Genomic DNA, 12,769 nt, shown 5'->3' with positions numbered 1-12,769 from the left:
GACATCTTCACAGAGAGACATCATTAGATCTTACCAATGTAATGAGAGAGGTTAACAGATGCCTGTTAACCCAGAGGAAAGAGAGTCTGATAGCTCAACAGATAGATGTAAAAATAGGGAAGGTGCACCTTTGATGGGCGCACCCCCGTCAAATTTGGGGGGATCCCATGTAATGGTGGCTGTGTCCTCGCCAACTCCCATACATCTGACGTTCTCTGGTGGGTTAGGCACATCTGGAGTGGACAGGGAGAACAGTCAGGACAGAACATAGAGGTGTTCTCACCAGCTCAGAATGGGTTCTAACTTAATGTCACATCTATTATTGAATCTCTCTTAGTGAATTGTTTTTAAATATCTGTTTACATATATATTGCATAAGAGGGGAGAACAAGACACAGAGAGAGAAAAGGGAGAGAGTAGGGAGATGTGGGGGAAAGAGGAGAGGAGTGTAGAGAGGAGAGTAGAAGACTGGAAAGAGAGAGGAGAGAGAGAGAGAAGGAGAGAGAGAGTACCACTGACCAACAATCTTGACGGTGAGCTCAGCCCTGTCCTCTCCGGCTGGGTTGGTCACTATGATGGAGTACTGGCCTTCGTCTGGCCTCTCCGCCCCCTCAATGACAAAGCTGCTCAGAGTGGTCCTGGTCTCCACCCTCACTCTGCCCTCCGCCTCCGATATCACCTAGAGACAGGAACAGGGAGGGCACTTAGACAACTGGTCTGACACTGTCTGGTGACTCAACTACTGGGTGTAACCTGGATGGCCTAATGGTTGGTTAATGTGAGTGACACCCTGCCTTCCTTAGAGAGGCATGCTGGGGCAGGGGTTTGATGTGTGTGAGGAGGACGTAACAGAAGGACTAGATCCTCACAGTGTCTCCTTTCATCCAGCACACAGTGGGGACAGGCTCTCCTGTGATCTCCACATCAAGGCGGAGCTTGTTGCCAGCCACCACAACAATGGTGTTCTTGCTGCCCGTGCTACTGGTGTCCAGGTGGATTTTGGGAGGGTCTGTGAGGGGCGGAGGAATGTCAGAGAGGGACAGGTGGTCCTGGGTGATGATCACAGTATTAAATACACTGTAATAAATAGGTAATGCCAACGGATGATAGATGACAATAGCCACACCTACCTTGGCGTGGAACATATTCGATCTTGATTTCTGAGATTAACAGGGAAAACACATTAATCAGTATCGTTTAAAATGCAGGCTCTGCTTCATTGTACTCAGTAAAACTTAGAAGTCTCTCTCTCGTTCTTGCTCTCTCTCACTCACTCTCTCTCTCTCACTCACCAATGAAGTTGAGTTTAGCGGAGAGGGAGAGTGCGTATCCTTCAGGGACAAAGGTGTAGTTTCCTTCGTCCTGCGGCTTCACGTCATCAATCGTCAGCTTGTGGATCCTGGAGAACCAACGGCAACCCAACGTTACCAAGGAGACAACAGACACTTGCAGTGACCCACAATTATGCAAAGCACAGTTACCCTGGCAACATGCTTCATTATGCAATATCAAGTAAAAGAACGCATGGGAAAGCTCTCTCTCTGCATGACCAGTGTTGCCATGGTAAAACACCTGCCACAGGTGGGTCTAGCTAGTGAGAATATGTACTGTACTGACAAGGTCCCATGGAGAAGGAGAATTTGAGGATGTTCAGGCCTGTCTGAAATTACTGCAACTCAATGAGGACCCCCCCCCCAAGGCCCCAGCAATGTGATGCCATACCTTCCGATGTGTGACATCTTGATGCGGTTGCCGGGTTTGACCTCCACACCGTCCTTGAACCACTTGCCCACCACCTTCTCATCAGACACCTCACACTTGAACATGGCCTGTTCACACGCCTTCACCGACAGGTCAGCTATACTCTGCAGAACCTCCAGCTCCTTGGCTGAGCACCAGGGGTAGAGATGAAGGGAAGGAGAGAGAAAGAGAAAACAGAAAGGGACAGCATTTCAGACTTCCAAAAATGAAGTTAATTAAACATTTCCTTATTTAGTGTACTGTATGATATCTGGAAGTGGTACCTTCCACTTCCAGTTCTCCTTTGGATTCTCCCCCGTTAGTGTAAACATAGTACATTCCGATGTCCTCTATGGTTGCTTCATTGATGACCAGAGTGTGTTTCTTCCCATCCTTCTTTATCCTGTACTTCCCATCCTTGGTCAGCTCAACTCCATCTTTCATCCTGAGCACGGGTGAGACACACACAGACATAGAAATAGCGTTTAACAGCGGTGAGAGACACATACACACACAAATGCCACAGCTGTAACAGAGATTGATTGATTTAGTTACTTAGACATTTGATTAAAAAGGGTATTAGTATGAGTCTCTCACCATTTGACGTTGGCTCCTTCCTCTGACACCTCACACTCAAACTCCACCTTCTCTCCCACCACTACATGCACATCGTCCAGCAGCTTGGTGATGTTGACCGGGGGCTCTGTGGATAGACACAGAACGTCAACACAACTCATACACCTCATACACACACCATGGGGAAGTTACACACACACACACACACACACACACACACACACACACACACCATGGGGAAGTTACACACACACACACACACACACACACACACACACACACACACACACACACACACACACACACACACACACACACACTTACAGGAAAACTCACCAACAAAGACTTGATCACTCAACACCAAAGTAAGCAGAAGAATAAGGAGGAAGAAGTGGAAGAATGATGAAGCTGAAGATTTCATGGCACAGCACTGTATACTGTGCTAACACAAAGACACGAACACCTAACATGTACCAGTCCGCACCAGGATTCGATACCATGTTTCACAACAACACAATGTCCTCCATAGTCTCCGTTAATACTGCTATAGAAACAGAGAACTGAGCTGTTGTGGTACGGGGGAGACAATACCTCAGGTCTCCGGGAAGGTGACAATCATCATCACTGTGTCAATGCGTGATGCTAAGCTAGCATCCGTTAGCTGCCGTCCTCTACATCCACCTCCCTCTGACCTCCTCCTTTTCCGCAGCAACCTCAGCAGATGATAGACATCAACTCTGGGATCTGAGTCACGGCACCACTGTAACATGAACCCGTCCGCCGCGGGCTCCCATACAGTACCATGCTCACAACAACAACACAACAACGTACTCAGAAGTTTCCGCCAAAAGTGCTATACCGCAAAAGCCCTGGATGTTGTTTTTGGGGGGGAGACAGTACTTCAGGTCTCCAGAAGGTGACTGAACTGTGCGATCGATGCTAAGCTAGCTTCCACTAGCTACCATCCGCTAAACACACGTACACTTTCTCTCACGTTAGATACATCAACACGTACGGAATTGATATAAACACTGACAGAAACAATAGGGACGTCTAAATAGACACAACAACATACAGTACACTGTGGTTGTCGCACTGGAATGGCGTCTGTGTGGTGAAAGCTTACCCGTTGCTGTAGGGTCTGATAAATGCAAAAACAGGATGAAATGAATGGGCACAGAGACAGAGCAAAGCACATGATGATTAAGGAGCAAATGCATCTTTGCCCCTCTACCCAAAATCAGCGAGACACATAGAACACGCATTAGACACGCTACAAACTGGACAACAAATATAGGACGACAACGTTGTGCAAACTTACTGTTCATAGACATTAATACACACATACATATAAATATTGAGACATGTACTGCATACACAGTAAATGTTGACTGACCCTACACACTCAAAGACACTGAACTAAGCAGGGAACAACTCCCTCCCCTCAAACACCCTATGTAAAGATGAGTGTTTACCTTTGACAAAGACTTCAGTGAAGCTCTTCTCCTCTCCCACCACACACTCATAGGCTGCATCGTCAGACAGGTTGCACTTGTTGATGGTGAGTGTCCGTTTGTTGCCCACGCACTCAAACACATACCTGACATGACAGACAGACAGGGGCAAAGAGAGACACTGGCAGAAAACAGAGAGGACAGACAAAGACACTAGTGACCGAGTGTCGCTCACTCAACTCATCGACAAATGAATGACTCACACGCTCATATTGTCAAATATACTGACAATCACGCACACACACACACACACACACACACACACACACACACACACACACACACACACACACACACACACACACACACACACACACACACACACACACACAAACACAAAGCAGCCAGTCTCACTTGGCAGAGGGTTTGATCTCCACTCCGTTCTTCAGCCATTTGACCTGAACATTGGGGTCATGGAGCTCAACATGCATCTGGGTCCTCTTGCCCTTGTCCACAGAGTAACATTGCTCTAGCTTCTTCAGGAAGGCTGAGGGAGGGAAAGAACCACTGTTATGTCTCCAGCCTTTACACACCAGACACAACAACCAGAATAACCCAAGCAACACTACACCAGACTACCTCCCTTTCAGAGCCCCTCAGGCATTCACTATAATAAAGCATTCCCTGTCCCAAACACTCTCAAGTAGAAATGCCCACAGCTTGCTTACTTCCTCCTCCAGTATCCCCCCCCCCCCTTTCTCTCCCCTCACCGTCACTCTTCTTGGGTTCCACCTTCTTCATCTTCTTCAGTCTCTTGAGCAGGCCCCTGAGGTCTGTGATGCCGTAGTCAAAGGCAATCTTCTCATAGTCACATGGCTTAGCATCCTTCAGGATCTCCCACACATCCACATCCTCTTTGGGCTCGTCCCTCGCCTTTTTTTCCCTGAAAGAGAGGGGGAGAGGAGATTGATTGTGTGCGTGAGAGTGTGAGTATGTGTGATTGCTCATAATGGAGTTAACTCCACTCCTACCTTTTTTTGAGGAGGGCACTGAAGTCCAGGTCACCTGCATCCTCTCCTGCATCTCCCCTGGGGACAAGAAAGGGTACGAGTGGGAGAATTAGGTTTCCTACAGTGTTAGGCTAGAGGAGTCGGTCATTTCAAACATAACATACAGTATACTGTACATACAAATATACTTGTTGTATATTAAGGTTTTACATAAGATCAATCAAAAATGAATATCTGTGCTATTTCAATGCTATAGTAGTGAATCATTGTTTGTTTACAAAAAATATGGTAGTGAACGAATGGTACTAGACATACAGTAGATGGTACTACACTGTACTCTGCTAAGACGAACACACACACACAAACATCCACACCCACATTCACTTTCCCTGACGTAAAGACACATCAACGATACAGTATTGATATAAAAGTTATAACAACAGGGACGGAATTCCCATATACACACAAATATACAGACAGTGCACTGTGGTTGCACAGTATCGCACAATGTCTGTAGCCATGTCTTACCCTTTTTTGGCGCCTTTTATGCCTCTGATAACACAAAACAGGATGGTAATGAGTGAGCATATAGAGCATATTGGGAATCAATAAGGCGCATACTGACACTTTGCCCGCCTAAATTCAATGGGACATAAAAAACAGCATACTAGTGTACACACACACAAACATTCAGTATTGACCTCTATTTGTTACTGTATGTACCCCAAACACAGATACACTGTACATGTACAAGGCTGTACATTGACACATATATACAAGGTAAATACTGTGTAAATGTACACACACAGGTACTGCTGATACACACCCACACAGAGCTTTTCTTACACTCTCATAAAGATCCACACATATGACACCTCATGATTGCATCTCTAATGTATGTCATCCATGGGAAATATACACTAGTTCCACTTGAGGCCTTGTCAATGGGTCACACTCAGACAGATGTACAGTACCAGAAATAGCCTCACATGACAAAGAACACATGAGGGGAAGCACAGGCTATTTCAGATCTGAACACACACAGTGGACAGATAAAGAATTCCAAAGGTGGGAATATGGAAGCACACGGAAGGGAATCCCAAATAATATATTCTGAACACACACAATGGATTCAGATTCTGGAAGAAGCTTAGGACAAGGCTGCCTTATAACAGAGAGGCAGCAAGGCCAGACACGGAATCGCTGAGGAGGAAGATGGGGGTACACACGGATGAATCGCAATGACTGGATTCTCCATACTTACTGACAGTGGGAGTTGGAACGCAAAGACCGCCACATACTGTGGCAAGGTCAACACTAACCCATCCAGCTCCCTTTGGGGTGTTGAAGGTTTTTTGGCATCTTGGGTTTTCACACTTTAATTCACGCTTGTAACGCATCTATTTTTTCATATCTTTTCATTCTCTTTTTCTTTTCTTCATACCAAAATTCACAAAATAAACACAAAAACACAATCTGAAATGGTCCTTTGCACATTGTGTTTCCTTTCTTACCCTTGCTTTTTTGTCTTTTTGTTTGATTAGGAGAGGAAATCATATTTGAAACAGTAACTAGAGTGAACTGACTGGCGGCAGCACTAAGCCAACAAACACAGAGGGATTTTCTACAGCTTCACAGTGAGAGACAGAGCTGCTGCACACATATTGAAACAAGTCTTCGGAGACAGGGAAGAGAAGACACACGAATACAGAGATACAGACATACAGGGATTTACATAGTGAACAGACACAGAAATAGAAACACATGGACACAATGTACAACTGAAACATAAAAACACACAAACAAACATACAGGTTAGTCACAGAGACACATTAGTAAGTCATAGAGACACATTAGTAAGTCACAGAGACACACCAGTAAGTCACAGAGACGCACCAGTAAGTCACAGAGACACACCAGTAAGTCACAGAGACACACCAGTAAGTCACAGAGACACACCAGTAAGTCACAGAGACACACCAGTAAGTCAAAGAGACACACCAGTAACTAACAGAGACACACCAGTAAGTCAAAGAGACACACCAGTAAGTCAAAGAGACACAAATAGACATGAATGCACATATAAAGACATAAAGAAAAGGCAGATGTATAGTACAATGACAGACATACAGTGAAGCCAAAATGCACACAGACAACGTGAATGACACAGATATACCAAAGACACCTACAAACACAGATATGGGAGCCAGAAAGACAGTCAGGGGAAGATATACTCACAGAGTGGGACAGATGCCCAGAGGCAAAGATAGAATAACCAACATATGTGAGGTGGGAGAGAAAGACAGATGATATATTGAATGGAACCACCCTGACAGTGACACTCACGATCGCTTGAAGGCATCCAGGATGTTGGCGGGCTGCTCCTCTTGAACGGCTGAAACATGGCAGAGGGAGGGAACGGTGAGAGGAACACTGGACTAACTGACAGACAGTTGAAAAATCAGGATGAATAATGGACTGAGTACTGACACTGAAACACATATACACTACCTGCTTTATCATTATACATTCTGTATCAAATATTGAATGACTTACTGACAAACTGTTAGGAATTTTGTTAATAAATAACAAAACAAATTCTAGCTTTAGATAAAACTATAACTAATTGAACTCTGCATGCCTGGTGAAAAGAGATTTGTGTTGTGGGTCATAAAATAAGCAGAAAGGGTCGTTAAACTATGGTTGAACTGACCCAACTTAGCCCTGAGGTGTTTAGATAACTTTTTAGGTTTTCCATTATCTTGAGTTGTCTGCTAAAGTGGTAATCAATTATAGTGAGCCTTCAGGATAAATGATTATATGGTGTTTCATGTGAGTGCCCTGTGAGGTTAGAATGAACTTTTGAACCTGTTTTCTATTTGTCAGGACAATGAGACTTAATTCTGTAATCTATGACGTCATATCTTGTATATAAACCTGTGTTTATGATCAAATGGCAGCTTGCTCCGAGAATAAACACTACTATTATCTAATTTTGATAAGACGGTATCCTGTCTATTTTATGTTAATAAGTATCTTACAAATTCTTATAAATAGACAGATTGAATTTAATTAATGAGTATATTGTAGGAATTATTTAATTCCACTAACACAAACTCACTGACCACAGGTTAAGTGACAGATACATTACTAAATGGCTGATGATGGCCTGGAATGGACCCACCTTCCACTGTGACTTCAAATGTACAGCTGTCACACTTGTCTTTGGAGGTGACCTCACAGCGGTAGCCACCTGCGTCTCCTTCCACTACTTTGATGATGCTCATCTCATATGTGTAGACCTGGTTGAGATAGTGAGAGAGGAAGACATACACCCTTACAATATATACACACACACACACAGTACACACACACACACACACACGGTACACATACACACACAAAAGTGTAACACAGATGTACAGTAGACTTTCACTTGTGCAGATTTGAGAGAATGTGAAAACAGTGACACACACACACACACCTTGGAGTTCCTGTCATAGGCCTCTTTAAACTGCACGTGCTTGCCAGCCTTGCTGCCCAGGTCCAGCCACTTCCCTTTCAGCCATTTCATGTTGGGCTTCCTCAGCAGGTCAGATGAGTCCACTTTAGCCACAAAGGTGACGTTCTTCCCTGCCACCCACAATTTACATCAGCCATCAGAAATTCTGACCTCTGGATAATCGTGTTTTTAGGGTTCTTATCCATGATCCGTATGTGAGTGTTAATCCAAACTTCAGAGTGCTACAGTGTGTCAGAGAGGGGGAAGAGGGCAGGGGTCTCACCTTTGATTACTGTAGTGCTCTCTGGCCTCTCTACAAATAGTCCGGTCAGCTCGGACTGCCCTCCTGGGACAGTCTCTAAAAGTAGGGAGAGGTCATAGAGGTCAGGGGTTAGAATAAGGTCATTGATGACTGCTCATCAGACATCATAGACACAACAACATCAGTGAACAGACAAGTAGAGACAGAAAACCAAACATTAGACCAAAGCACCTAACCTTTGTTTATAAATACCATTCATTTATTGATATTTTGTCTACTAGGCAGTAAGATCAAAAGGTCAGAGGTAAAGCTCGTCTTTGTTCACCCTGTGACTTATTGAGACTTCTTGTATCCACATTTAGCAACAGCTTTTCTCAAAGACAGAGAAAAGTGCTGCGGCATGTTTTTCCACTCCCTGAAATGTATCCACTATTCTAATGGATGATCATGAGAAATCATGTCACATGACATCAGTCTAGTATTTAACTGAGGGTCAGTATCCAAGCGTCTAGTCAACACCAGAAGAGGGCCTCTAACAGCAGTAAGGTAAGGCCACCTGGGAATGAACAAGGAACTAAAAACACATCTGAAGACGTGTTTATCCATCCCTTTCCACTAGTCTTCTCCTACTTTGACAAAAGTAAATATAGCTCTTTAATGTTGTGATATTATCAAAGCATGACTGCCTGCTCATGTTCCTTTGCGTGCTCCCTCCTTTTCAAAAAAAGGATTGCATTGTTCTGTGTCAGCAGATAGACAAATACAAGCTTAAGTATTTGTTTGTCTTACCATCATCGGGCAATTCTGTATCAGGGAGAAAGAGAGAGAGAGAAACACAGCGGGGGAACACATTAGCTGCAGTATCTTTACTGTAATCTGAAAGATGAGCGTTTACTGAGCAGCTATGAAAACCTGACCTGCAGGTGCTCTCTCACACACACACTTAACGTCTCTCCGTTCCCTCTCTAACTTGGATGAACATTTCCTTTCTTTTCAAAATGGAGGTAAAAACTAGACGGTTAATGAGTTATTTCCTCAGTCGTCAAATTCAAACCAGTTGGTGACACTGTACTCATCATTACTATTATTATTATTGAGAATTTAGGGGAATTATTAGCTGTGCAAACGGAACACAATTTATTTGTTCTCTCACCTTCTGAATCTGACAAGAGCTCTATGGAAAAAGAGAGTTTATAAGCATAGAGAAGCAGGTAAAAAGCCATATCGATTGACCAATCGATTGGGTGAAAAGGTTGTCGAGAGAATGGAACAAGGGTCAGGAATCAAGTGAGGTCATGCACCTCCATAAACTCAGAGTCACACCGCCTATGCCCCTCTCTCTGCTTTTATGGGCTCAGTTAATTTGATTGGAATCAAGTGACCCCTGTGCATAGATCCAGGCTCAGTTCCCTAGTGTGATTTAAATAATTTCAGTAAGAATGTGAATAGGTCAAACTGATCCTGGACCAGCACCCAAGGGACACTTTTCCTTCAGCTCTTTACACCATTTCACTCTCACATTGGAAACTCGCTGCGGTTTGAAACTGTGAGAGGTTGGGAGTGCAGCGATAAACACCTCAAATGGAACAGCAGAACCGGCAACCATCAAAACCATAACAATTCTTCAGTAAGATCATTTTGGGGGATAATGCGTATTATGGGAAATATTACTGTAGGTAAATATCACTTAATTCATTATTACTGTAACACTTGAGGAACAGATAATACCTTGATATTTCATATCAACATCTTTTGCAATACAGTGATTAATGATAAGGGATATGGTATTGTGCAGGAACAGTATTTGAACTAACTCAACAAAACAGCAAAACTTATCATCAACTTATCCTTCTATTAAACCATTACCTTAGTAAGTGCACACATACACACAGGTCACGATATATACCCAGAGTAAATATATACAGTATATATCATTTTGTCATTTGTAATTTAGATTACGTTTTCACTCCGCATCAATTTCAAGTCAAGGTCATTTGATGTTTAATACAATTCCTTCACTTGGATGCTTTGGCGAAACCATGATACTGTATCATGTAATGTCTAATCTCAACAGATCAGAGGTGACTTTCCCAAAAACATGAATATCATATTTATCACTAAAGATCATCTTAAGTCCATTCATAAGAAATAGAAAAATGATGATTTTATGCCATTTTGCCAATATGATCTTTATGTTTTTGGGAAACTCACCGCTGATCTCTAGTAATTAGTATCAGTCGGCGCTGATATCACAACAACTATCTGTCAGACTGATTCTCTGGGTCTAACTCCTCAACAGATGATTCCTAAAGACCTCTACATAAATGATACAGTGTCCATAAACCCATAAAATAGGCCTGCAGGATCTTTTCCATTACTGACTGCCATCTACAATGGTCTGTACTGCTACAGTCAGACTATGAAGGCCTTCGCCAGAGCAATCCCAGGATTCAGTAGTCTCCGTTTGTCAGTCCACCGTGACGGACACTCAGGTCACCACCGACACACCGTGCCGTGACTGAGACTGACAGACATGCACGTTAAACAGGTGATTGACAGGAAGCAGGGAAGCATACGAACACACAAACACAGAGGGGGAGTTGTGTATTGTTTCCTTTCCTTACCATCTCTGCACTCACTTCCCTCTGAATGAAAAGAAACAATTGGTACATAGACATTAGTACTGCGGACAGCGAAGGGTTAAACAACAACCAAATATACTGTCCCTGTGTATGGAGTCTGTGACTGGAGAAAAAAGTTGTGGATATATGAAATACTAGATCATAAAAACAAGACATACAAAAATACATAGGCTTACCCATGATGACACTGGTATACATGCTGGTTCATACAAACACACACACACACACAGACAGAATGCATTGATACATTTGTGCATTCATACAGTCACTGCACTACAATCCTTTTTGTTACAGTACCCTTCCTTGTTTCAGGGTGTTTCACCTCTGATAAAAGAAAGTAAAAGGTTTTATGGTTAAGTATGAGGAGAATGCTAATATATACAGTCCCAGTCAAAAGTTTGGACACACCTACTCATTCAAGGGCTTTTCTTTATTTTTACTATTTTCTAAATTGCGGAATAATAGTGAAGACATCAAAACTATGAAATAGCACATATGGAATCATGTAGTAACCAAAAAAGTGATATATTATATTTCAGATTGTTCAAAGTATCCACCCTTTGCCTTGATGACAGCTTTGCACACTCTTGGCATTCTCTCAACCAGCTTCATGAGATATTCACCTGGAATGCATTTAAATTGTTAAAAGTAAATTTGTGGAATTTTTTTCCTTCCTAATGCGTTTGAGCCAATCAGTTGTGTTGTGACAAGGTAGGGGTGGTATACAGAAGATAATCCTATTTGGTAAAATACCAACTCCATATTATGGCAAGAACAGCGCAAATAAGCAAAGAGAAATGACAGTCCATCATTACTTTAAGACATGAAGGTCAGTCAATGCAGAACATTTCAAGAAGAGTTGCAAAAACCATCAAGCGCTTTGATAAAATTGGCACTCATGAGGACTGCCACAGGAAAGGAAGACTCAGAGTTACCTCTGCTGCAGAGGATAAGTTCATTAGAGTTAAATGCACCTCAGATTACGGCCCAAATAAATGATTCACAGAATTCAAGTAACAGACACATCTCAACATCAACTGTTCAGAGGAGACTGCGTGAATCAGGCCTTCATGGTCGAATTGCTGCAAAGAAACCACTACTAAATGACACCAATAATAAGAAGAGACTTGCTTGGGCCAAGAAACACAAGCAATGGACATTAGACTGGTGGAAATCTATCCTTTGGTCTGATGAGACCAAATTTGAGATTGTTGGCTCCAACCGCCATATCTGAGACGCAGAGTAGGTGAACGGATGATCTCCGCATGTGTGGTTCCCACCGTGAAGCATGGAGGAGGAGGTGTGATGGTGTGGGAGTGCTTTAATGGTGACACTGTCTGTGATTTATTTATCCACTCAAGGACATTCAGAGACTTCTCCCGATGCCACTGCTGCGTTGTCTTGACTGTCTGCTTAGGGTCATTGTCCTGTTGGAAGGTGAACCTTCGCCCCAGTCTGAGGTCCTGAGCAGGTTTTCATCAAGTATCTCTCTGTACTTTGCTCCGTTCATCTTTCCCTCGATCCTGACTAGTCTCCCTGTCCCTGCCGCTGAAAAACATTCCTACATAATGCTGCCACCACCA

General features: G+C 43.2%; 1 protein-coding gene across 1 annotated transcript in view; it reads right to left on the bottom strand.

Moving 5' to 3' along the window:
- The window catches only part of LOC120044653 (myosin-binding protein C, fast-type-like), a 46,957-nt gene that overhangs the window by 11,759 nt on the left and 22,429 nt on the right, over positions 1–12,769 (bottom strand). Inside the window, exons 4-20 of the mRNA XM_038989327.1 lie at positions 9,334–9,348; positions 8,566–8,640; positions 8,265–8,413; positions 7,965–8,082; positions 7,127–7,175; positions 4,802–4,858; positions 4,541–4,713; positions 4,185–4,317; positions 3,792–3,916; positions 2,338–2,443; positions 2,025–2,185; positions 1,723–1,888; positions 1,293–1,399; positions 1,131–1,160; positions 870–1,009; positions 520–679; positions 129–233 (exon numbers count right to left, since the gene is read on the bottom strand). Of these exons, the coding sequence (XP_038845255.1) occupies positions 129–233; positions 520–679; positions 870–1,009; positions 1,131–1,160; positions 1,293–1,399; positions 1,723–1,888; positions 2,025–2,185; positions 2,338–2,443; positions 3,792–3,916; positions 4,185–4,317; positions 4,541–4,713; positions 4,802–4,858; positions 7,127–7,175; positions 7,965–8,082; positions 8,265–8,413; positions 8,566–8,640; positions 9,334–9,348 (1,869 nt within the window). The remainder of the gene's footprint in view (positions 1–128; positions 234–519; positions 680–869; positions 1,010–1,130; positions 1,161–1,292; positions 1,400–1,722; positions 1,889–2,024; positions 2,186–2,337; positions 2,444–3,791; positions 3,917–4,184; positions 4,318–4,540; positions 4,714–4,801; positions 4,859–7,126; positions 7,176–7,964; positions 8,083–8,264; positions 8,414–8,565; positions 8,641–9,333; positions 9,349–12,769) is intronic.

This window comes from Salvelinus namaycush, chromosome 3, assembly GCF_016432855.1.
Source record: "Salvelinus namaycush isolate Seneca chromosome 3, SaNama_1.0, whole genome shotgun sequence".
NCBI lineage: Eukaryota > Metazoa > Chordata > Actinopteri > Salmoniformes > Salmonidae > Salvelinus > Salvelinus namaycush.
Note: the sequence above shows the minus strand (reverse complement) of the source record. Positions and strands in the feature narration are given on the sequence as shown.